The sequence below is a fragment of the Rhododendron vialii genome, chromosome 4a (assembly GCF_030253575.1).
Source record: "Rhododendron vialii isolate Sample 1 chromosome 4a, ASM3025357v1".
Taxonomy (NCBI): domain Eukaryota; kingdom Viridiplantae; phylum Streptophyta; class Magnoliopsida; order Ericales; family Ericaceae; genus Rhododendron; species Rhododendron vialii.
The window spans coordinates 38,012,988-38,039,871 of record NC_080560.1 but is presented as its reverse complement, the minus strand read 5'-3'; the positions used below and the strand labels follow the sequence as shown (position 1 = coordinate 38,039,871).

Sequence of the window (26,884 nt, the reverse complement as noted above, 5' to 3'; positions counted from 1 at the left end):
CGATTGAAAAAAAAAAAAAAGATACTCAAGAATTTGTAGTCTGACTACAAATTTATCGCTTCCGAGTGAAATACTAGGATTCCAGATCCATATACCATACCCGTATTAGGGTTGCAAATGAACTGAGCTACTTGTGAGCAGCTCTAAGGCTTGACTCATAATAGTTTGGCTCAACTCGGTTAGAAATCAAGCCGAATTTGAGCTCGAGTTTTAGACTCATGTAGTAAAATTAGCTAGTTCAACAATCTAAAACTCGAGACTTTTATATAGCCTTGGCTTGTTTACAAAAGCTCGTTAAGTAAATTTAACCCGACTAGATTCGTTAGCTCGGTTCGAGTTTTTGGCTCGTTTAATAAACGAGTTAAGCTCTAATACTACAAAGCTCGGCTCAACTTATTTGCATCCCCACCTGTCATCCCATCTGGCAAGCAAGGCAAAAAGAACATGAGCACCAAATAATTAAGGGCTCATTTTCTGTATTATTTACATTTAATAATTTGTTCTTTAGTTTTTAGGATTAATTATTTGTCTCGACGAAAGAAATTAAAAAAAAGTATAAAAATATAGACGGAAGTTGAAAAAGGTTTAGTAGGATGATACTAAAGAAAAAAACAACAGCTATTTCAAACTTTTTCGTCTTTAGTGAATTTCTTTTTTATAGTAATATTTTACTTCTAAGACTCTTCTTGAGATGAATAATAAATTCAAAAAAAAATTAACGCAAAATTAAAGAAGATGGAAAAAAAATACCAAAACAAAAATTTAGGAGTTAAGAGTCAATAATTTAAGGAGATTGATAGGTATTTCACTATTTTGTCACTTCCAAAATGACAAACATATCCCAAAATCAAAGTTAACCAGAATGAGCCCTCTCTCGCATTTATTCCACCATCCCATAATAACAACGTAAAAATAATACAATTTTGCAATAAAAATTTCAACAATTCACTAAATGTGGATGAGTTCTTTTAATTTATGAAAAAAGTTTGAATTGTTTCTTGAAAAAAATGTATTATTTTTGAATTCTCATTTTGTAGACCGGACAAACATCTTGGGACGGGACAGTATCCCAATTCAAAGCGTGTTGGAAAAAAGCAGGAAAAAAAAACAGAAAAAAATAGCACCGGTGGTTATTAGTATTACTGCAGTGAAGTTGCAATGAAACGATGTCGTCCGCCCAGAGGCAGCCTTTTCATGCTGAAGTTACAGCCGGCGCGGCGCGTGCTCAAATACGTCGGCAAACCAAAGCAAACGCAGATCTACTGCTCCGAGATTACATATATATCGACATATATAGAGAGAACGGGCCGGGCCGTAAGATAAGAGAGAGATTCGTGGGAGCAATGAAACATTGGAGTCCGTTACTGTTCTCGATCTTGATTCTTTCCGACATTTTCATATGCAGAAATCTAGCGGACAGTGTTACTCGCGAGGAAGCGAAGCAGCTCAGAGATGAGGTAATTCTCGGGTATATATACATATGTTGTATATGTATGCACTAACTTTTACGATCATCCTGAGCTGTATATTGTGGCGATGCCTAGTTTGAATCTTTGATTGCACAAGTGGTAATACGATCGATCTATGGTCTTGTGTGGCCATTGCGATTCAAGTCACTACATCGCTTGCCCTAGGGCTGGTACCAGATTAGTGTTCAGTTCCGATAGGTACTTGGCGAAAGATTGGGAACTTTCATAATATCTTGTCAATATGTAGATGTGTGTATATGTGTTTGCATTTGCTGAAGCAATTGCGTTGATAACATGGTGACTGCCTCCCCAGTCCCACAGGTTTTCGTAACCCTCTTGGTTGTAGTCATTTGAAAAGAAAAATTTAAGTGGTATAGGTTGTTGCAACACTAGTTTTCCAAAGTGTAATGTCTGCCACTCTGAAGTTAATCCGACTAGCCACTCTTTGATGAAGGGATATATATATGTCAATGGGAATATCGCCAACAAGATATATTAGTATTACAAGGATAATGATTTTCGCACTCCACTTTTTGATAAATGCACTACTTTTCTTGTCTTTTAGTGGCAAAATTATACGTAAAAGTTTCACTAAAAACAAGAAATGAAGTGCATTGACCAAAATGGGGAGTGAAAATCATTTCCCAATTCCAATAACAGAGCAATGTAATGCACCATTGGGAATTGGGATAGATGTGGTTTAATAGATTTGATGCTCAATTTCGACATATGAGAGGTTTAGCTATAGTGCCATACATGGCTTGTGAAACTAGAGTGGAAGAATTGGGGCCCTTGGACAACTGCAATCCTTGATATGCAGGATTCAAAGCAGTCCTAGAAATTAGTCATTTCATATCTATCATGATAAAAGCTCTCAATCTCAAGTCAAAATTCCTGAAACTATCAAGTATAAGTTCTACCTACTCATTTAAAAATTATTTCCCATCCCTTTATCTGCAATCCACAGCTATTCAAAAGGAGCGCAAGTGTTCTCACTTGTTAAGTTTCCAATTGTCCCCAAAGCTTAGGCTGCTAGGAAATGAGTTACAATGCATATCATCCAACACCCTCCTCAATATGCACTGTGATGTGATGTTAATTTCCAATTGTTCCAAGAGCTTCAGTGATTAAAAATGGCCCCAACAAGCATATCAAGCTATCCAATATCACCAATTTAGCCGATAGACAAATAATATATTCAACTTTTTTGGAGGGGTTTTAAGTTTTGGCTATTTTGTGATACTTCTAGGATTCAACTAGCATTGCAACCCTGAGCATACAAACTTGGACACCTTCTTGTTCGTTTTGGGTCTCAAAACACCTGTGCACGGTCCCAATAAATTTTCTCTATTTATCTCTCTTCACTCATTACTCTCAAAAACCTTCGTTAAAACCCAAACCGAACAGGGTTATGATCATTGATTGAAAAAGCGCGCTGAGGCGAGGCAAGGTGAAGTTGGGTGAGGCGGGCGACTAGGCGTGAGTTGAACGACTAGTCGCGAGGCGACTAAAAAATCGCGCCTAGGCGTCGTTAGGGCAAAATACAAACTAAAGACGTCTTATATTCCAAAAACGCGATCAGAACATACCTCTCTGCTTCTCTCCTCTGCGGCGTCAAACGCGATCAGATCTTCAAATCTCAGAGGTAAGATCAGATCTCTCTCTCTCTCTCTCTCTCGCACCCCTCTCTCTCGAACACCTCTCTCTCTTCTTATTTTCTTCTCCTTTTCTTCTTCTTTCGCCGACAGGGTGTGTGTGTGTGTGTAAGGACAGAGCAGAAATGAGGAAAACTTCGCCTGGTTATCAATTACCAGCTTTTGAATCATTTTTTGCAATAACTAATTTCCTTATACACATACACACACGCACCCTTCTCCTTCTCTCTCTCTCTCTCGCACCCTTCTACTGTGGGTCATTGGGCTGCAGCCGGTGCACACATACACACATTGCTGGGTCTCCTTTTTTTTCCACGCATGCTGGGTCTTTTTTTTTTTTCCTTTTTTCATACATACACACATAATATATATATTATATATAGTAATGATTAATCAGTTTATATATATTAATACTACTGTTGTTGATCATATTTTATCTCCTTTGTTTGTGTATTTATGAGCGTATTTTACTAGTATTTCGTATGTTGGATTGTTGGTTAATGGTTATTATGCAATATGGTGATGTTTATTCTTGTTTTGATGGTAGGAGTGAATATTGGTCATTTATGTAGTTTATATTTCCTTTTTTTTAAACGCTCACCTCGCTTCAATGAGGCGCTCGCCTCGCCTCGCCTCGCTTCAATGAGGGCTTTGTCGCCTCACTGGTTATGATTTCAAAATTGGAATTCTAATATTAGCACCTTTTTTCTATGCTTATGTTGACTTGTAAATTTGTGTTCTTTCATATTTTAGGTGCGCGAAATGTTCTATCACGCTTTCCATGGCTACATGGAACATGCTTTTCCACTTGATGAGTTGAAACCTCTGTCATGTGAAGGAGAAGACACACTTGGTGGCTATGCTTTAACTTTGGTAACACGAGTCACCTACTTTTGGGATGTTATTCATTTTGAAGTGTACCATACTTGATGTTGTTGCAAAAATGCCTTTGTGACAGATTGACTCCTTAGACATGCTGGCTTTGCTTGGGGACCGAGAACGCTTCACCGAGTCTGTTGAATGGATTGGTAAAAATCTTCGGTTTGATATAGTGAGTGTTGCACTTGTTGTATTGAAGACATAAGCAAACTGTGTTCAATAGATCTTTTCCTACTTAATGGGACTCTATGCATTGGTAATGTTAATTATGTTTCACTGAATTTCATTGTCAAAAAAAAAAAAAAAAAATTGTTAGTATTCCCGGCTGCTAGCTGAAGTTAATAACATTTTTTTAGTTATTTCATCTTATTAGTATCATGTTTGTTTGGCTTGGTCACTCAAACAATTGGGGAGCTGTTTAAAGTGTCTAGGCATGTTGTTTGGTTGCTGCAACTTGAATCAGAAAACTAAAATTTGGTTTTTCCTTGAACAAATTTGCAGAATAAGACTGTATCTGTATTTGAGACTACAATCCGGATCCTTGGAGGTTTACTTTCTGCTCATCTTATTGCAAGTGATTATTCAACGGTAATATTAACGTTTCTATAACTTGTTTATTTGTTTGGTACAATCTTCTTGTTTTTTTCTAGTGCATGATATGATTTCTGTGCCCTAAACCATGTAGACCGACACAATTGCCCACAGTTGTTGCTGAATGTGAGAAGTGATATATTTGCCAAATGAAAAGTTTATGACCATCTTGATTCTTTGGGGATGTAATGATTGCAGGAAATGAGAAATTGTCACTTTAAAAACCCTCAAAACTTGCAAACTATTCTTATGGAAAACATTTTAGTGCTTTTATACCAGTGAGTTTTTGCCTTTCTTTTATGTTATCTTTTTGCTGCATCGAACAAGACCTTTAGGTGCTCGCTACAAATAGGAAGAAGGAAACTTCTAATATGGTAGACGCCATATCTAAACTTGTCCTTGGTTAAAGGCAAGCTGCAAACTACCACTGTCCCTCTCTATCTTAGTCTTCTCGACACTTTCTTACTTCTACTTTTTATTTTAATTGCAGGGAATGAAAATTCCTTCCTATGACGATGAATTGCTCCATCTGTCTGAAGACCTTGCCCGTAGATTACTACCTGCCTTTGACACTCCTACTGGTATCCACTACTGATTACTCAATTTTCGTAGGGTAGGAATGTAGGATATCTGTATGTTTTTAACTCGTAAAGTCTTATAGATAAAATTACGTTAGTGATTCTGTATTATTTGCATGGTTACTTGATAAATATCTATTCGAGTTCTTTAACAGAATATAACACCGAGGCTAGCGTTTGAGATTTTCCATAGTGTATATCTTCTAGTCCTGGAGACCAATGTATATGTATATGTATATTTCTATACTCTGAGAAGACCTATTTTTCTAGTAGTTGTTCAAAAGGGTCACTGCCCTAGGTGGTGGAGACATATCGGAAGTTGTTTTTGAATCTCAATCTCTATGAAAGCATTTTCTTGCTATGCAAATCAATAATTTTCCGTGTTTCTTCCTTCTAACTAGAGGTCTCAGCTCTTATTGTCTATTATTAATAAGGGTCTCAGGTTTTGTTTGCCTCTGCATAATGTGGATAACTGACCGTTGTTCCTTTATCTTCTGCGCAAGCTTAAATGTTTCCCTGAAAATCCCATACGTCATTGTTATTGTCTTTCTGACCTATATGTGACACATGTGCTGCAGGAATTCCTTTTGGATCTGTAAATTTATTGCATGGAGTTGATGAAAATGAAAGCAAGGCAAATCATCTTACTTTCTTGCTCTATTTTTGTTCAAGTTGGTTTCTTTGTACATGCTATATGAATAAACAATGCTGAAGGCAGTTAATCAGCCTGTAAGGTTATACTATAGCAACCAAATTTATCCTGTGATTCTTTGCCTCACCTTGTAAGATAACCTGTTCTGTACTTGTTGTGCATTCCTGTCCTTGATGATCATAGAATTTGGAAAACCTCCCCTGGTTAGTCACTGGATATTCATCTGGTATTTCCAAGAGCAAGTGAACTGTGTCTTGATGCAGCTGACCATGGACCTTGTTATTTTTTCATTTAGTGGCTGCGTTTCAATAGGAGTAGCAAATTGTAGTTCCGTAGACGCTAGGAGATGTCATGAAGCATAAACACATCTTGCATTTATGTTTAGGGGAATGGATGGGATTGGAAATTAATTTGAGAGTTATCTATCCTACACCCACCCTTTGCCAAACCAGACGAAGGCACTCAAGATATATTGAATAATTTGCCAAGGATACAGAAATTGAGACGAGGATTTATCCATGGCATAATCGATGTCTTTTATTTCTTCAAGATTCGATTTTAATTATCTCTCCCTTTCTGAACTGTTGTAGATTATATAACTCTGTTGTTACATTTTGCTTTCTTTAGGTAACATCAACAGCTGGTGGTGGAACTTTGACTTTAGAATTTGGGGTGCTCAGCCGCTTAACAAATAATCCGAGTAAGTAATATGAGTCATATGACCATTATGAGGACAGTACTTTCCTCCTTTTGAATTAGCTTCTCTACTGCGTATTTTACTTCCCTGAGAAAGTAAATAGGCAATAGAGTTTCACTGGAAGTTGATAGAAAAATCAATTACATAGCTTCAACGAACCTCACACAGGGGAGTTCAATAATATCCTTGACCGTCCACTTTGAGTAGCAGTTCATCCGACATTGTTTTTTGCGTAGCGAAAGTCAGTATTGTTAGTCGTAGACTCGTAGTTCATGAGGTTTTAACCCCAGTAGCATGGAAGTACATGGTGCCTACCACTTGGCTACCACTCCACTTGCCAAGCTGTCATACATTGCAATTCTGAATCTGGGGTTTTCCCAATGACTTCTAGCAAAATTAGTTCCTTAGACCACATACAGCCCCTGGTTTCCCACTTTCTTCTTTCTCCTCCCTTCCCAGGCTCTAAGAAAAAGAGAGAGAAGAAACGCAAATAATTTTGCTTTCCTGTCTGTGGTTTTCATGTCTTCTTTTTGTTTGAGGGTTTTGTACTCTCTCTCCCCACGCGCCCCCCCCCTTCTCTCTCTCTCTCTCATGCAAACAATAATTGCGACTCCATGAACACAGTTTATGAGCAAGTTACAAAGAATGCGGTACGCGGATTATGGGCACGCCGTTCAAAAATCAACCTAGTTGGTGCCCATATTGATGTTTTTACAGGTGAATGGACACAGAAGGTAATATTTCTTTACCTACCAAAGAGCACACAAAATCTCATTTTTTAAGTCTTTATGTTTTATTCATTTAAGTGGCATTTGTCTTTTATCTCAAAAGTGTTTATTTAGTTGTTCTGAAATATGGGATTTTCAAGAGTTCTAATCGATATGTATAGAGCCCTCTTCATTTCAAGTTTTAGTGTTTTTTCTGTTTGTCCATGGATGCCTTTTGTTTTTGGATTACATTGTAGAGGTTCATTTTTAATATTGAGAGTCTATATTTAGAACTTGAGAGGAACTGACAAATGCCTGATATTTTCCGAAATCCCGAATGACAAAAGGGTTTGATGCTTGTCATTACTGGATGGCCATTATGACATTTGCCAAAAGATAACCCCTTACTACCATTTAACCGGTGGTATTTTTATTTTGTCTTATGATCACGTCTAATTTCCTTTTTCTTTCCTGCTGCAATTGCTTTTTAATTCTTTCTGAGTGCCACACGTCAAGATGCGAACTGTCTAGTGTTTACATACCAATTCATTTCAATTCTCTGGTGATCTTTTGCTTTTCCTTACCTTTTCGAGTTTTGGTCAATCAAGTCAATGGTATCGAGGCTTGAATTTTGCTAATCTGTGGTTATTTCCGTTTACAATTCTTGTATATTTGCAGGATGCTGGGATAGGTACCAGTATTGACTCTTTCTATGAATATCTCCTGAAGGTTAGTCTTTACAAGTTCAAAGTATAGTATCTTTTAGGACTCCTTATGTAGTAGTATGTGATGTGTCACATTCTCTAAGGATAAGATTAAGGAATATCGCTTGCCAATTTTTATTTAATAGGTCACCATATGAAAAATAAGGGCTCCTCCTAATTTGTAGGACAGTTGCATGACTAGAACCTGTCGTATGTACGCACCTTTTGAATTAGCATTTACAAATTTAAACAAACTTGCAATAAGAGGAGAAAAATAAACGTGCACAAGTGATAAACAATATAAAGAAAAGTGATTTACCAATTCCCTGTGATGAATAGCATATCTATCCTATCTGTCATGAGTGATGTGCACCATTTCTTCTCAAATACAACATGATCTGTCAACTCCATCTTCCGTAGCGCTCCATAGTCCATAGTCTATAATTGTAAAGTTGATGTTATGCAGAGTGGTACTTCATTGTTACTAGCTCTTAAGCTAGATTGCATAACATTGATGCTCATTCTGCATACTGATCTATATAGATTGTATGATTCCTAAAAAACCATAAAGTTCCATTGTGTCACTCTCTCATGTATCAGCCATTTTGTGCCCACATGGTCCTTGAGCAAAAGAAAATAATAACTAAGTAAAACTCCTACCACTATCTCTATCTTTTCATTTTACCTAACTGCAGGCATTTATGATTTCACTTCAGGCTTTCTTATTATTTGGAGATGAAGAGTGTCTTTTCATTTTTCAAGAAGCTTATGAGGCTGCTATGCGCTATCTTTATACTGATCCTTGGTAAATGATTGTGGTCCTTTGTGTGCCACTAAGTAAACATACATTCCTTTCTCTTGTTCCATTTCAATTTTATTCTGTTGTCTTGCTGAGGGTTTTAGTTTAAATTTTTTTACCCTATTACAGAAGGATGCTGACTTTTCAAATATTAATAGGTATGTGGAGGTAAATATGAACTCTGCTGCCCTTGTTTGGCCATTATTTAACAGTTTGCAGGCATTTTGGCCTGGCCTTCAGGTAAAAAATATATAAATTAGTATATAGTTCTTAGTTTACTGTAATATGTAGTTCATTGCTTGAAATCAGAACTCATTGAGTAGTGAGTAAGTGAACTGAGTAAAGAATTTTTGGAAGGTTTTAGCTGGGGACATTGATCCTGCAATTCGAACGCATGCTGCTTTTTTTAGCGTCTGGAAAAGATACGGCTTTACTCCGGAGGGTTTTAATCTTGCCACACTTAGCGTTCAGGTATGTTAGTCTCTAATATCTGAGTTCCTACATGATGGAAGGGGCAACTTTTAAAATCTACTCGTGTTGTGGTAGGGGCCTTCGGTAACATTCCCCCCCTCATCGTGGTAGGTAGGGGTTATGTTTAGGGGGGTGGCTACCCTTAGATGTGTAGCTGTCAATGTTGGATCTCCAAATAGAAAAAAAGATGCTTCTTATATTCAATGCTTTGGTACTTTGATCTTGATGTGTTCAGATGAAGGTGCATGAACATCTTTTAAATGGACCTTTTTGGTTTTAGTTATCTGTAATGTTTCTGGATCTGCAGTGAGGGGAATCTGCTTTTAAATGACTGACTGTTAGATTGCCTTCAATCAACCTCTTAACTTGTCTTGCGGAGATCAATAAATTTAGAACAGTTTGGGACTTTGGGGGAAACCAATATTGGTGAATTACCATCTTAAGTGAAACAGGAGAAGCTTCTCTTCTTTAGTTGGCATCTCAGATGATTGGTAAACATTGTCATATAGTTGAATACACAATTCTGTTCATCAAAAGGGCAAACTCAAATGACCGTTCTAGAACACAAAACATTGTAAGCTATAGTTGCAAATAATATAAGTTCTCAGAGCTTTTGCATTTTCTGTTCCATTTTTATATTCTGTTTTTCCTTGCTCTTTTTTGCGGACCTCAAGTTTGCAAGTTATGGCATGTAAGCTAAGACTAAGAGGAGTATACACTGCTTTTGGCATACTGTCGAATGACATAGTCATATAGATGCTAAGAACACATAGATAACTTGTTTAGTTGCATAACAGTATGTATGTGATGACATGGATCTTATACTCTTTTGACGATGGAACTTGGAATCACTTGAATGTGGATTCATGTAATCGTAAAGTTTTATTGACGTGTTAGAAATGCGTGCAAATAATGCAATAGATGCTGTATTTTGTGCAGTTTATCTCATGTTTGTGCTATTTAAAATTCTGTCTTTCTTTTTCACAAAATTATATGCCAAGGAGTTTTTTGACTTGTTAGTTACTTTTCTGTTCAGCATGGTCAAAAAAGCTACCCTCTGCGTCCAGAGCTAATAGAGAGCACATATTGGCTCTACAAAGCTACCAGAGATCCCAGGTTGGTTCTGTGCCTGTAAATCTGAATCAAAATCACTTTGGTGTTCTTGTCTCTCCCAATATCCCTCAGCGCCCCCCCACCCCCCACCCCTTCCTCTCTCTTTGTACTCCCAATTATGCAACTTACTTAAAATATGGTAATGCAAAAGTGAAAATTTTCAGAAAGATCAACTTCTATTAGAAAATGTCTCAACAGACTAAGGTAGTGAATCCTTTTAGAATTTCAAATTACTCCGTATGAGTTAGTTGACTCCTTTTTGGCCATTACTTTTTATGCATTGGTCCGTGCCCATTGTTCACGCGAAAATTGGAAAAGAAGGAGAATATGTGTTCCCTCATGAGAGCCATTTGATGTAGGACAGAGGTCAGGTTGATTATAACATCTCTTGACTGTTAATATTACATTACATGAAAGTTACTGTTAATACAGAAATGGCTACTATAGGGTTATAGATCCTGATGCCTTGTTTCTGCTTTGACGTACTCTCCTTCAAATTGTGAAAACATAAGGTAGAGATGGGGAGTAAAATCTAGAAGTTTTCTAGAAGCAAAAGAGTATCTGAAACAGACATTATTGCTCGCTTATGGGTTGGATTCAGAAGCTGCCTGAGCCTGAGGCTCTGAGCTAGTGACTTGAGATTGGTTGCTTATGGGATTCAGGTGCTGTCTGAGGCTCTGAGCTAGAGACTTGAGACCAGAGGCGGACCCACGTTGGGGCACGTGGAGTCACACCTTTTTTTTTTTTTAAAAAATAAATTAAAATTTAGATACAATTATAAAAAAGTTTTCCATATTAGCACAAACGCTTAGCTTGGTGTTGTGGTCAACAAGCTACGTAAAATTCTTGGCGCCTGAGTTCGAATCCCCTCCCTCCCATCCCCTTCATCTTTTCTTTAATTTTCCATTTTTTTTCTACCTCTTTCCTTTATTTTTCACATTTTTGTTCTACCTCTTTCCTTTATTTCTCACATTTTTGTTCTACCTCTTTCCTTTATTTCTCCATTTTTGTTCTACCTCTTTCCTTTATTTCTCCATTTTTGTTCTGCCTTTTTTTTTTTTGTTTTCCTCTCAATACACAATATTACAAATCAAATTACTAAATTACTATATCCTTTAATTTACTTGCTCGACTTTGGCAATAATCTTACCGGTTGCCACCATGACAATTGAAAGGGTGTTTTCAGCCATGAAGATTGTGAAAAATCAGTTGTGGTATAGAATGAGTTATTAATATTCAATGGTTGAACGATAGTTTAGTGGTATACATAGAGAGATATTTTTTAAAATTGTGAATACATAGAGAGATATTTTTTAAGATTGTGAATAATAGCTGCCCCCCAGTATATGAAATTTCTGGGTCCGCCACTGCTTGAGACTCTGTGACTCGGACAGATATCTTGATGCTGGAAGGGACATGGTTGACTTGGCAAGTTAAAATCGGTTTCTTGACGTGAAGTTTAAATCTTGGCATGATGCTGTACAGATATCTTGATGCTGGAAGGGACATGGTTGCCAGCTTGCAATATGGAGCCCGATGCACGTGCGGATATTGTCATATTTCAGATGTAGAGCTTCACAAGCAGGAAGATCATATGGAGAGCTTTTTTCTTGCTGAGACGGTAAAGATCAACTCTAGATTATTGAGGAAGCTATATAATTTGCTCCATCAATTTGTGTTTACTAATTCTTTTAACCTTGTTAAAGAATATTCAGTATCCACGTGATAATTACTGGAAAATTTGATTCCGGAAACTTGTTAGGGGTAGATGTTTATGACAAGATGGTGATTATTTGATTGAACAGATTTTTGTTTGTGAACCAATCTGTTAAAGAAGCTTGCTTTATAAGTGGTGACGGAGGTCGTTAAGAATAAGACTGAAAAAAATCCTAGTGATTTTCGGTTTGGAAAATGTGATACAGTTGCATTTCAAGTTGGTGAATTCAGTAACCAAGTGAATCCCAACATTCTTCTTATGTGTTTTCTTGAAATCCTTTCGTCCAATACTATGAAACATAATGTAAGTAGAGTAGAATTTTGGCATTACAAAGAGTTAAAAAAAGGGCATACTGCTCCTAGAATTTATATGATTAATTTGCATCATAATAACTGTATATGTAAAAAAAATTCTCTGACATTTGGAAGTAAGTTCTAATACTGTAATCTGTACAAGCTATCTGTCCATACCACAGCTTGCAGCAGGTGGAATTCCTCATTCCTCATTTCCCGTTCTCCCTTCCCCTTTCCCACTGAAATGATCTGCGTTCCAAGTAACATAGTTTGGTTTGAGCTAGCTTGGCCCAGCTCCACCTATCGCATTTACCAAACGTGTGTTTGCTTTTATGTAATTGAACTGGTCCAAAACTCTGTGGATGAGTTCTCTACTTGCGACATTTGAGGCTGAGCTTTCTCCTTCTATCAATGAATCTTTTTCTTGGTATGTGATAACACGCTTTCATCTACCTAATGGGTATGAAAATGGGTGGGGGTCATTTTCTCGGAATCCTTTACAGTTGCCCGTCAATAAGCAAATTGTAATTAAAAGATGGTGTGATGGTATTCTTGTGTGTTCGGTATGCTTGTGTGCTTGACTTCTGACGTACTCCATATCTATGTTATTCACTCCTTGTCCTTTTTCATATCATTTCTATGATAAACATATGTAACTCTTCCTTGATTACCGTTGGACACATTTAGGTCAAATATTTGTGGCTTCTTTTTGATTTAGCTGCCGGTCCAGATAACCTTGTTGAGAATGGACCATACAAGTAAGTGATGTTTATACTCTGGTCCTTTTTTCGTTTTCATACACTTATGGAATTGAGCACATATACATGTTCTAGAGGAACACAGTTACTTTTCTCACTCTACATTATTTTGAATTTGTTTCCATTTTACAGATACCTCTTCAGCACTGAAGGGCATTTATTGCCTGCAACTCCACAAATATCTTTAGTCCATGAACATTGTTCTTATTTTGGGGCATACTGTATCAGTAACCACTCAAGACAGAAATCCTACACCTCCGACATCTCAATGGATTCTCATGAAACAAACAGTACTAGATTATGTAGGGGCCCAGTTTCCTCCAGTTTTGTATTGGACTCGAGTTCTCAGAAGTCCACTTCTGTTTCAGGTTTGATCAAGGTGAGTATGGAGTATGTTGGGTTCTATATCAAATGGTGATTCACATTCACCCAGGGACGAAGGCAGCGGGGGGCCGGGGCCTGGGCTGATGATGGCCTCCCTCGACTTTATGGTGTTCATTATGTTACCCCTGCAATTTATGTAGATGTATTCTACATAAATGGCCCTCAACTTTTTGGATTTTTATTCATCATTTCTGCTTACCCTTGAATTTCTGCTTCATCATTTTGTGTTTTTCTCCGAAACATGGCATGACTCTTCTTGTTCCTTTATTATGCAAACGTTTCAGTGCTATTATTAGACATTTTTCGTAAAGATTACGAACTAAATGATCATGTTTTTGAAGCTACCCTCTTTTTCTCAGCTAAACTTACGTTGGTCTGTGCAAACTACAAATCTATGAAAAAGTTATTTTGGAAGTACAATTTATCATCTTTTTTCGTCTTCACATTTGTCCTATAGGTCCTGCATAAATCTCAAAAGAACAAGAAGTGTGCCAATGTTGTGATAAAAATTGCCTCCTAAATATCATGGTCTTGAATTACATGAAAACTTGTTTTGATGTTGGGGGTGTGAGAGGGTAAAGAAATGTTTATGGATTATACCAAGTACATTAATACATTAACCTGCAAAAAGCCATGGCTAGTCTGGATTTGTGTTTTTCTCCCTTTCTTCTTTTCCATGTGATATGACAAGGGGCAGCTGAGACAGTCTTAGATGCCTGATTCTGCATATCTTCAATCTACTTTAACTTCCCTATGAAACTTTTCATATGAAAGCACTCGATAGAAGTTTGGCAAGCAGGATTTACCAAAAAACTGCATCTCTGTTAAATTTGCCACACACATGCTTGGATGAGTTTTTTTCCATTTCCATGCATACTGTTTACTCAACCGCAAGTAGGGGTCCTTTGTTTGCAGTATGTGTTTTATTTTACCTAAATTTGAACCTATGATGCACAGACACAGACACAGGAATTCTTAAAAAATGGGAACACAGACATGGCGGGGGACACGCCACATGTATATTTATTTAATTATTTATATATATATTTATTTTTTTTCAAGTTGAAATGGCAAAATGTGGACAAAACAAAACATCCATAATTCTAATACCATTCAAACAAAACAAGATATCCATTAGTTCAATACAACCCAATTGAAAGCAAAAGATCCATAGTTTCATAATAACAGTTTGACCCTAAATTTTTTTTAAAATTACAGTTTGACTTACAATTTGTCCCCCAAATTTTTTTTAAAATTACAGTTTGACCCCCGTTGTGTCCCCCCTTAATTATTGGACACACCACGTGGCATCGGGGACACGTGTTCCCGAGGTGTCCCCGCATGTCCCCATGTCCGGACACTGCGACACTTCAACCTCTAGATTTGAACAGAGAAACATTTGTTTGGTTTTGTTTTCCTATGGGAGTTGGAAGTCGGAATGGGCTTTCAGTTGCTGTTTTCACTCCTTAGTTGCTGGATCCTCTCATCGGGGTGATGAATCCACTCTATAACCTCGCTCTCTCCCTCCCAAGTCAGACTCTCCTAGGAACCTCACAACCATTGAGAAAGGAGCGCACTCACGACTTGGATAGAACCTTTGTAGCATATGAATCCCAAAAGAAACCTTTGAAGCATATGAATCCCAAAAGGAAAAAAGAAGAGCTATCTTTTCAGGGGTGATAAGATATGAAGTGGCAATAAGATATTAAAAAATATTAACTCAAATTTGCTCAAATACTTAATATAATCATAATAGTACGCATATTTACCAGAAAACATTTTTAGTTGACACCAATTACTATTACTAATAACATCTACACTAGAAATTGCTTAGAAAACTTCATTTTTTGATGTATCTATATTTTTGTTTACATGTATATGTATAGGCTGTGATAGGCGCTCTTAACCTTAGACCCTTTTATATTGTCTCGCATCATCGCTTTCGCACTTACTCCCACTCCCACACCTGCTTCGTGCATTTAAGGTGAAAACACTTTCTTTGGGTTTCCATTTTGGAGCCTTGTTTGCGTAATAGTTCTGTAAAGAACTAAAAGCACAAACCTGCACCGAGTGGCAGATGCAGGATTTATAATTAGCGGGGGGCCCGAACCGCAAAATTCTCATCCTTGTATGTTACTTAAAACATTACATGTCTATCGAAAGATAACAAAAATAGATTTTGGGAGCATATATTGCGGCTTGCTAGGCTTGGAGGAGAGACACGATTGTGGGGATATATGTTGCTGATGTTTAATTTTGTTTGCGCCGATCAAAGAATGGTTGATAACTTAGAATTTGAGGGGGTTTTCTCACACAGTAGATGGAGGGGTTTTTCCAACGCAAAAGTCCATAAGATGGGACCAAGGGACTTGCAGGGGCTAATTGTCTAAAGTAACCTCAAAAAGTAAATTTGCTAGTGGGATATTTGGAGTTGTGCAGGGATCGGGCACCCTCCATCGCGCCCCTTGTGTCCGCCTCTGCCTGCACCAATCTGCTTAAGTAGATTATAGGACAAAAGTGGCACATAAGGGATTAAGTGAATCTTCCGGGTATATCTCTCGAGCCCATCATCACACTGCCAAGACCTGCATTTCATGTACGCGATCCTATTTTATTTTCCATCTCGGAATAGAAATAGTTGTTCTCTTTGATTCTGAGCATTTTGTTATCTTGTGCAACATGGATTCTCAGCATTTTGTTATCTTGTGCAACAGGGGGTCTGCCCAGGCCTAACTCATGGGCAAAAGTTTGGGATATCATATGTGGCTTCACCGACTGATATCGATGCATCTTCAAATGAAAGCGAGACTGCAGTTGTTCAAAACCATCCAGTGGTCGTTGTTACTAGTCCCGCACCTCAATATCAAAAAGAAGTCCAGAATGACAGCGATACTAATGACAAGGAACCGAGAGAGGCAGGCTCAAGAGAGTCCCCCACCTCGAAATCAGTTGAGGGGTTGGCTGTTGATCAAACTTTTGAAAGATGAACGACTGACACAAAGCTCCACACCCCTCTCTGAGCTATTTACTTCCTATTCATTTCTTCCGTTAAAGAAGGCGGTGCATACTGAACAATGATGGCATGAGATGGTGTTTTCTTAAGGTTTGGGGTTTTACGGTAAACCCGGAAGCAATTAGGTCCTCCACCATAGGGCACTTGGGATTCTTGATCAAAGGTTGAAGCAATTCATCACGGTGAAGCCCTGATCTCCAGCACCGATCAATAGGAATAGCAAACCGGTCTTGCATGATATGTTGAGTTATTGTTATGCCACCTTGAAGGTGGAGGCGAGCATTTTAGCATTAATTGGCTCTGGGGCTGTAACTTTAGACAATAGAAGGTTGATGAATTATGGGTCTTTGATATATGTATGCTAGCGAATAGGGAAGGATCCTCGGCTGACAGAATGATTGGTTTTACTTGGTACTTCACTGGACCACAGTTCAATAGATCATAGAAGAATGGCAGGAACAATGTGGGATAAGCAGATGCATGTAGAATTTCAGGTGGGAAGAAGTTTGACTAATGCCATGGGGACAATTCTAGTGCCCAATCACATTTGCTTGAAAGGATCATGAAAGAGGCGATCAAGGCTTAAAATGTGTGTTTTCGCTGTCCAACCCAACCCACTCATGATTTCAACCCATGATTTTCAGCGCTGGTCGGGGTGGGTTGGTTTGGTTGGTTGGCAATTTTTTTGCATTTTACATTTTGGATTCTGAATTTTATTATGATCATAATGGATTTTGAATTTGGTGTTGTGTTTGAGAGATATAAGCTAAATTGATTTTGCAACAGATCGATTAGTAGCTGGAAGGATAATGTGAAAAATAGATTGAGTTGTTATTTGACCGTGTTGCCATTGATAGCACTCATTAATAATATATGGGTACGTGTGTTTACTGATCACATGAATTACTGTTACAGCCATAATTTTTTTAAATTATTACTTTAAATTTCTTTATTGGTCCTTTGACCTCACTAATACGGTGGGCATATGGCCTCGAACGTTATACTCCATTATTCGTGCAGAGTGCAATTATATAATGTGAAGGAGATTAGAAATAGAATTGCACAAGTTAAAAATAAAATTAGTAAATGAAAAGAAATTATCCCTAACAGAAAGGAATTAACCCTACACATGCAATAAAGGCTGAGGATTATGATGGAATTTGCTAACATTGGTTGGCGTTTTCGTCTTTTCATGTCTAGTAAAAATAAAATGCTAAATCAAAATCCAAAAGCTCAGAAAATGGTGACTTTCAGATTGTGACGCTATTTTGTGATTTGAAGAATGCGTTATGACAGAATGCATTTTCAATTCCATATGCCAAAGAAGTAGAATGTAAATATACAAATAATCCAAGATGCAAAATGAGACTCGCAAATACCCCATAAACGTAAAGGAGAGGGTAGAGTAAAGATTAAGTCCGACTATGGTACACCACATGTACACCGAGTTATGTGGACCATGTGGTATCCACCTTGGATTCCTACACAATTTATTTGAGCCGTTCAATTGGATTAAAATATTTTATAATGTTGTAAAAAATTAGTTCACTTGAACAATCAAGTGTTTGGCTCATTTGTTTGTTTATCAACCCTAATCATAGTTACCATCCTAGATGCATTGATAGTAAAGACTGCTACGTACACACCACCCAATAATTTGGGTTCCCACAACATAGTTTGACAATCAGTTCAATCGTTCATTTTATAGCTTAAGACGTTTAAATGATTCAAGCAAAAAATTAGATTAATTACATATCGATTAGTGTTTGAATCAAGTTAATTATAAATAACAAGAAGAATTTTAACGACCGGTTCATCTCAAGTAAAAATGTACAAATTTAAGATTGATCAAAATCGTTCCTTTTATAGTTTTTGGCACAAAAATTATTCATACGATTTTAAGATTACTATCAATGTTCGATCAACTTAATTTTTTGTATGAGTATTTTTCAAGCCAAAAACAATAAAATGAACGATTTCGATTGTCAAAATGTGCAGTGAAACTCACCCTATTTGGTGGGTGTGTTTGAGAGGTGTGTAAATAAAATTACCCAACTCTTATTTGCCTATATATATCTTCACCGAGAAAATCTTTTCTATCAATATTTCCGTGAAAAACAATTTTGCAGAGAACCATCGCGAGCGTCCAAAATATATTGGAAAGTATATTGGATGGTCCGGATTTAAATGAAACTTTTTCAAGAAATAGTTAAATTCTTTTAACTCTTCTCTGAAAAAATTTCATTTAAATCCGGACCGTCCAAAACCAAAACGGACGGCCGCGATCGCTCACCTCCGTGATTGCCACAATCTCATCTTCTCCTATTCTCTCTCCACAACTCGCAAACCCCACGTAGTAATTAATAGGGGTATGTGCTCATTAATTACAACTCTCTGGTCAAGATTCTCATCAATCCTATGATTGGCTATGATTTATCAAAATAATACACCTTTTTCCTAAAATTTTTCCCATCTTATCTCTACAAGTAGCAAATTTCCTAAATTTGCATCAAACTCTCCTGCCGCCCTGTTTAATTTCCTAAACCAAATTAAGATTGGAGCTAACCTTGGGCGCAAAGCAATTAATACAACTCTACATTATATACATCGCTAAGTTACACCCTAGTGCCGCCCTCCTATTGTGTATATATAGTACGTGAGAGTATATCAGTGACTCAGTAGCGTGAGAGATCATAGAGAGAGAGAGAGAGAGAGAGAGAGAGAGAGAGAGAGAGAGAGAGAGAGAGAGAGAGAGAGAGAGAGAGAGAGTTGAGAGAGAAAACCGCAGCAACATGACGACTGTTCCAAGTGGCTATTTCTTCAGGCCTACAGATAAACAACTTCTCGAAGACTATCTCAGGAGGAAGTCTGAGGGCAACTCCCTGCCCTGTGACGTCGTTATCGAGCGTGAGATATACGGGGCCGGCAACAAAGCCCCGTGGCAGATTTTTACCGATGAAGATCCGTGGGAGATATGCGAAACCATGGACAAGAAGACAGATAAGTTGAAGACAGAAGGTACCATTTATGTCTTCACGACCTTGATCAAGGCCAGTGAGAATAGCGACAGGATTGCTAGAACAGCCGGTTGTGGCTCATGGCACGGAGAGACCGCTCTTGAACCGGTATTGGACAAGAAAGGTGGTGTGATGGGCAACAAGAGGATGCTCTGCTTTCAGATTACAGACGAGAGCCTGAAGGAATGCCATTGGATCATGCATGAGTACTCTCTACCCGTTGGTAATGCTACGAATGGGAAAGGCGAATACGTTCTTTGTAGGATAAAAAGAGACGACTCGAAGGACACCAAGATATCTTCGAGAAAACGAAAGAATGTGGAGGGTGCTACGACTGATGATGACCTGCCAATTCTGAAACCCTCAAAGCGTGTTAGAACAAAGTTTGTGCAAGAACAGAAGATGGAATGTGATGCTGCTGTGGCACCGAAACAAAAAATTGTTCCTTTCTTAGAAGAACCAGTTGTGCAAGAATGTGATAGTGCTGCGGTATCGGAACCAGAAGTTGTTCCTTTCTCTGATGTTCCTTTCTCACAAGAATCAATTGTGCAAGATCAGAGTTTCATAAGGATTGGCGATCCGCATGAGTTCACACTTGAAGACATGGATGAAATACTAGGGTATCTTGATGAACAAGTTTCTGTAGAGAAGCAGCAAGAAAGCAGTTTCGGGTTGGACAATGATTATAATAATTTTGGCAATATCGGGTTGGATTATGATTATGAATATGATTATGATGATTTTGGCGGGTTGGATTATGATTATGATGATTTTGGCAATATCTTGCTGATGACCGAAGTTGATCCCTCGGGCCTTGCTTTAGCCTCTTCAGAACCACTGCCGATAGAGAAGGGCTGAAGTACTTCAGGGCTATTAAGATGGGCTATAGTCTAGGTTGCTTTGAGAAAAACAAAAGAAAAAGAAAAATTATATGTACAAGTTTTTGATCAATTCATTTTTTTTTAGCGCAATACATCCCACCGACCTGTTTTATAATTAATATCAGGGAAAAACCAACATTCTTTTCAATTATGGAAGGTTTCTGTGGTAAGTTGTGACATTAATTTGTCCTTACATTATATGATTGCGTGCAGCATTATTCCTCACACTATAGATTTCAATCATTATTCTTTTCACAAGTGATCGAGATGTGTGAGTTTGGTTCTTGTAATTTGTGCACAAGTGCTTGTTACCCTTAGTCATGCACCGTTTCCCTCAACAGAGGTAGAGTTGGTAACCATGGAACTTTTGAACCTTTAAAGAACATGACCCTATTGGTTTCAACTCTTGTTTGAGACCGTTGAACACTTGCGTAAGAGGAGTGCTAGGTACCCAGAAAGAGTATCCAGAAATGATCCCGAATTTTAATTTTAAGTATGGAATGTTTTATATCCCAATTATATTTTATGATTCGGAATATAGTGTGCTTCTTCTGTTTGCCTATTGGTTTGCTTCTTTCACTACATACCAAAGGAATACGATGCGAGGGAACCAAGGGAGTATCCTTGAACCAAGGGAGAATCCTTGAAATTCCATAGCGACAGGGGAAGGCACCTTTTGCATATGCCGTGGGAGAAGGGAAAAGAAATTTTTTTCTGAATTAATAAATTATCATCGTAAATATTTTCCTCTCGATAAGTCTAAGAGCTAAATACGGAATTTAACGGGGCACCACACTCTCCATCAGATTAATGGGAGGCCTATTGACTTGATCAATACTGAAAAATGAAATCCTGTTTTTGAACCAAATTGCACGAACTTTTATGTAATCATTCATTCACTAGGAAGAAAACGAAAAATCCACTGTGAAAACTTCTACAACTGTGCAACACATCATGCATGGAAAGATTCAAGACCTTACTGTGTCTATGCTTCTCATATTCCCCCGGCCAATTTGTACAAGGGAAAGAAAGAATGCACGGGTTCGAGTCTTACCACAATAAGTTGTAGCTTCCTAATCCCCTGCTCACAACTGATGGTTCAAAGAAACAAGTTCTAAAATAAAATAAACTCGTCCGATCGAGTGCTTTCAGAGGAAGCTCACATGCCTTTTGGCAATGTTAGTATCAAGAATGGAATACCAAATACACATTCAAATCCAAGTGGAACAGTTCTTTGAGCTAAATCAATTGACAAACTCTATCCCTGGCCTGTCAACAGAGCCCCTGCATGAATTAAGCTGAAGGGCTACATCACCAACTACAACGTCAGTTGAAGCAATTCATCACGGTGAATCCCTGATCTCCAGCATCGATTAATAGGATTATCAGCAAACAAGTCTTGCATAATATGTTGAGTTATTGTTATGCCACCTTGAAGGTGGAGGCGAGCATTTTAGCGTCAATCGCCTCTAGGGCCGTAACTTTTAGACGATAGAAGGTTGATGAATTATGGGTCTTTGATGTATGTACACTAGCGATTGAATAGGGAAGGATCATCGGCCGACAGAATGACTGGTTTTACTTGGTACTTAAATGGACCACAGTTCAATAAATCATAGAAGAATGGCAGGAGGAACAATGTGGGGTAAGCAGATGCATGTAGAATCTCAGGTGGGAAGAAGTTTGAATATTGCCATTCAATCTTTGGATCAAACTGATCTTTTTTCAACCCGTTCAAAAAACTGATCTTTTTCAAGAATGATCTAAATGGTGGACCTATAAAATGAACAAATAAAATCAACAAAATGAGATCATCCTATAAAACCTATAAGCAGGGGCGGCGGCGGCACCACTGTTCGAGGGGTTCAAGAAACCCCCTAGACTCTAAAAATGCACTAAAATTTTGTATTTTTAAATATAATTTTGATTTTTCCTTCATACTTTTTCATATTCATTTTCAATCATATAATAAAAATGTCATTTTATATAGAGCTTTGTATACAAAAAATTTCTTTATGTTTTTATCACTGACTCACCGCTGAATTAAAATCCTAGAGCCGCCGCTGCCCACAGGGCTCAGTATAGCACCGTCCAATCATACAGTTTGAGCACTAAAAATAGAGTATTTTTTCTACCCGGAAAAAAAGTATTTTCGGAGAAACAATCTCCTTAGCAAAAACGAGTTAAAAGAATAGTCATTTATACACTCCCATTTTTACTATGCTCACTCTTTTTTTTTTTTAAATTCATGTTAATTTACCATATTGACCTTCCATAACTTACTTTTCACATATTATAAAGTAATGTGGTAAATTTACATGAATAAGAACAAAAAAGGAGGGCAAATAGTACAAGGGGAGAGAAAATCAATTCCAGAAAAAATCTCTTCATGAAAACAGCTCCATTGGAGATTGGCTATTCGGTCTTACTCTCACCACTCCTAAATGAGAGTCCACTTTCACTATTACGGAACTCTAAAAAAAATGTCTATATTTTTCAATTTACAATAATTTATATATGCAATATGGATCTTGTTTTTTTTTTTTAATTACAATATGAATCTTGTTTGATAAATTCCAATTGATTTTATAAGACAAAATTTTAAAATTATTTACAACATCATAAATTGTGAAATATAGGCGATTTCGTAAGCGGTACGTATTTGGAAAAATAACTATCATTTAGAAACGGATAAAGTATCAAGAGTAATAAAATGCGGGCCTGAGTATGGTCTATTCAACGAGGCCTAGGCCTCAACCTTAATACGGGTTAGCCCATTATAGAAAGCCCAAAATTGAATTCAATTTACATACAAAATGACCCAAATCGAAAAAAAAGCCACACATTTTTCAAAAGGAAGTTAAACCGTCACATCCCCTCCTTTTCTCTTTTGGCGCCATGAAATGAATCTCTCTCTCTCTCTCTCTCTCTCTCTCTCTCTCTCTCTCTCTCCTTAAAACCCAGTCATTCCTGTCTTCTGATTGCCCGGTCAAGGCCCTCGTCGAACTAATCCTCAACAAATTCTTCAACCTCTATGGCCGTTTTAATCCCACTGACCCGGCCCACAAGCTGTTCGACGGAATCTCCCAACCAATTTCTTTTGTTTTGCCATCAGTGACTCATGGGTGGGATTTGTTGTTGCAAAATGCGACTCTTGATTTGTCTATGAGGTGTGGTAAAGCAGATTTAGACGGGTTTTTGATGGGATGCATTAAAAAGATGTAATTTGTTGGAATTTTATGATACTGCCTGCAGGAATAGTGCTAGGCTGGATGCTGGTCATGATTTTTTTAAGGCTACGTTTCTGGTCGAGGAATTAATGCAGAAAAATTCTTCCAGAGAAAATTATAAGGAGGTGAAGTAAAGGAAAATGAAACGTATTTTCCTTTATGTGTTTACTTGATATCATAAATGCAAGAGAGAGTTAAAAAGTAATAGTTTAATTAATAGAAACTAGCGTAGAAACAAGATTCCTGCAAAATCTTGTGTTTTTTGCTGGGCAAATTTGGAGGGAAAACTAATCTTAGCGAGAAAGTTAGAGAGTGGGTTCCCCAACTTTTCTATTAACTGAACACATGAAAAATGCTGGATAGTTAAACATTCCCTTTCTTTCTTCTCTTTTGCTTGCAACTAAAAGAAAAGCAGAGAGGAATGTGATTTTCTAGATGAGCATGATTGGTGGATATGTTAAGGCCAGTGACATAGTGGAAACTGGAGACAAAAGCTCTTTTTGAGGAATGCCTGTCAAAACTTGGCCTCTTGGAATTTGATGATTTCTGGGTACATGGAGAATGGTGATATCAATGTTGCTATATTTTCTTTTGAAGCGATGCAAATCCATGTGGGTGGGAGTTGGAATGTGGTGATATCGGGTTTCTACGAAGCTTAGAATCTACAAAAGAATACTTTATCAGAATGCCGACTAGAAGTGCTGAATCTTGGGCTATAAATGATGGTTGTTAGATCAAAGCAAGCGAAGTTGATAAGGCTAGGCTATGTAGCAAGGATACATAAATGGACACAGTGGGTGACATGGACATGGATATAAGACACGATAATTCTTAAAAAATAGGGACACAGACAAGCATGGGACATGGTTGAATCTTTTAAATGTGAAACCTACATTGTGACCACTAAGTACTTGGTTATGACGCTAATCGAATGCATTATCAACCGATTGTGTCAGCCTATAGTATGCACGCGCGCGCGCGCGCCCACACACACACACACATATATAGTGTCCAAAAATTTTAAAAATATAATGGACACGCCACGTGTGTCCCTAGAGTGTCTGACACATATATGGCGTTTTGTGTCGGTGTTTCATAGATGCTAGGTGTTTCTTTGGTCTGAGTTTGGTTGGTTGATCTACAATGGTTATGCTAAAAAGGGAGGCTTGTTGTGGATTGTAATTGCTGAAGGTTTTATCAGAAATTATGCACTTTTTTCTGACTTAACTTCCGGTGCTCACTAGTCACTAGTTTAATAGATATGACCTTAATGTAGAAGCATTAACAAAGGCCTTTCAATTGTTTGAAATGGCTTATCACTAGATTAGATTTGCTAACAGAAGATATGATGGTTCCAGAATGTGTAATTGATGCCAAGCAGAAAGATTTCGTACCACGTTTACTTCATGATGTTCTCTCTTATCCTCATGCAATGGCATGAAAGACTCAAGATATCGGCATAAGAAACTGAAATTTATTGCACAAGATAATCCAGATGCCTAGAAAACAAGCGCGGACAGTAGGCATAGGCTCATTCATTTACGGTTGATGACGGCCTTATGCCGGAAAAAGATTTTCTCCGAAGATAAAGGTGGTCGGTCACCTGATCTGAACATGACATTTTGAAGGTCTGATTCTCTAGCAGGTTCGCAAACACATCAGTAGGTGTTCATGGGCAGTCTTGAAGTTTCAAGCAGTTGAGCAAGAGCACTCCAAAGAATCAAAAGTAAGGTCTATATTCTATTTATTGAGATTTAATACTTTGTCTGGCAAAGTAGTTAATTTACTAATCGTTTTTATTTGGTCTTTGTCTGTTGATGCTTTGACTCTGGTGAAAACATCGATGTTTAGCGTATTATGTAGAGAGCTGCTATTCCCCCCTCCCCTGACACACACCCCTCCCGGCCCCACCACCCCTTTTCCGGAATTACCCCGCCCCTTTCTCTCTCTCTCTTTCTTCCTTTTCTTCTTTCTTTCATTACAGTTTCTTTCTTTCTTTCTTTCTTTTCCTTTGCTTTCCAGTTTAATTTTTTTTTTTCATTTTATTTCTTTTTCTTTCTTTCTAGTTTGAATTTTTTTTTCTCTTTAATAATAGGTTCTAATTCTAGGCTTTGTAAAGTAATTAAGAAAAAAAAAAGTGTTTCAATTGATCATGTTTATACGACTGTTTTTTTTTTTTTTTTGTCCTTTATAGATTAAAAAATATAGTTACGAAAATAAGTATTTCAATTTTCAATCCGTTTGAATAAGTGCAAAGATGCTATTTTTTCTGATCATTTCATCCTAAATGGTCGTAATAAATTTTTGGTTCCAAAGCCTTTTAATGGACATTTTAAGAGAGTCTTAGAACTAAAAAATAAGTCTTAGGGTGTTTTGTTGAAAGGCCTTAAAAAGATATGAGTAATTAAATAAAGAAATAAATTAAAATAATATGATCAGAATAAACAAATCTTCACACCCGTTCAAACGCATTAAAAATTGAAGCACTTAATTTTTTAACCATATTTTTTAATATATATAAACGGTCTAAAAAAATTAAGTGCTTAAATTTTCGCTCCGTTTGAATAAGTGCAAAGATCTTGTCAATATAATCAGAATAACAAGATCTTTTCACCGATTCAAATGGAGGGAAAATTTGAGCACTTAATTTTTTTTAGACCGTTTATATATTAAAAAATATGGTTAAAAAATTAAATACTTCAATTTTTAATGCGTTTGAACAGGTGTGAAGATATTTTTATTTTGATCATATTATTCTAAAGAGACATAATCAAATTTTGTCTCTAAAGCTCTCATAATTACGTTTCTGCTCTATAGGATTGCAAATTGATGGTGAGAATTTTTTTTTAACCCAAACGTCGCCGTTTGGGGTAGCAGAGCCCAGACCAATTAAAATGGCGGAGAGAGGTAATTAAAAGGGCTGAGGGAGGGTAAAAGAGGAAAAAGGATGTGGGACCGGGAGGGGTGTGGTGTCAGGGGGGGTGGGAAAAGCAATTTACATTATGTAAGGCCCCACAAGAGTCTTCTTATTGTAGTACTCCTGCCTTAGCCATCAATTGAGGAAACGAAATATAAAAAGTTACCTTTTCCCAACTTTTTTGGTATATATGTGGGTGTGGCATTGACTAAGTTGAGCCCTCATAAATCACATGTTGTAATTAGAAGAATGTTCCTCTGACTCCCTTGAGTGGACATTTCTGGAGTTGTTAAAATCCTATAGACCCGAATATTGTACTCCCCGCACTCTCCGACTTCCTACCCTATCAAAATTTTATC

The 26,884-nt window shown here is 37.4% G+C and overlaps 2 protein-coding genes across 3 annotated transcripts in view; both read left to right on the top strand.

Moving 5' to 3' along the window:
* Positions 1–1,261: 1,261 nt before the first annotated feature.
* Positions 1,262–26,884, top strand: part of LOC131324208 (alpha-mannosidase I MNS4) — a 37,606-nt gene continuing 11,983 nt past the window's right edge. The window contains exons 1-17 of one of the 2 annotated variants that reach the window (XM_058356070.1): positions 1,265–1,457; positions 3,878–3,997; positions 4,083–4,175; positions 4,505–4,591; positions 5,085–5,175; positions 5,751–5,806; positions 6,452–6,524; positions 7,146–7,255; positions 7,907–7,957; positions 8,649–8,737; positions 8,890–8,971; positions 9,089–9,202; positions 10,239–10,318; positions 11,801–11,936; positions 13,013–13,083; positions 13,216–13,462; positions 16,182–17,314. In XM_058356070.1, coding sequence (XP_058212053.1) covers positions 1,344–1,457; positions 3,878–3,997; positions 4,083–4,175; positions 4,505–4,591; positions 5,085–5,175; positions 5,751–5,806; positions 6,452–6,524; positions 7,146–7,255; positions 7,907–7,957; positions 8,649–8,737; positions 8,890–8,971; positions 9,089–9,202; positions 10,239–10,318; positions 11,801–11,936; positions 13,013–13,083; positions 13,216–13,462; positions 16,182–16,454 — 1,887 coding nt within the window. In that variant the 5' untranslated portion in view covers positions 1,265–1,343 and the 3' untranslated portion in view covers positions 16,455–17,314. Of the gene's footprint in view, positions 1,458–3,877; positions 3,998–4,082; positions 4,176–4,504; positions 4,592–5,084; positions 5,176–5,750; positions 5,807–6,451; positions 6,525–7,145; positions 7,256–7,906; positions 7,958–8,648; positions 8,738–8,889; positions 8,972–9,088; positions 9,203–10,238; positions 10,319–11,800; positions 11,937–13,012; positions 13,084–13,215; positions 13,463–16,181; positions 17,315–26,884 lie in introns of those variants that run through there. The other variant, XM_058356069.1, reaches the window with a different exon arrangement.
* LOC131322519 (NAC domain-containing protein 41-like) lies at positions 19,241–20,355 on the top strand. The gene has a single exon (XM_058353865.1). The coding sequence runs from the start codon at positions 19,273–19,275 to the stop codon at positions 20,353–20,355; it is 1,083 nt and encodes a 360-aa protein (XP_058209848.1). The 5' UTR covers positions 19,241–19,272.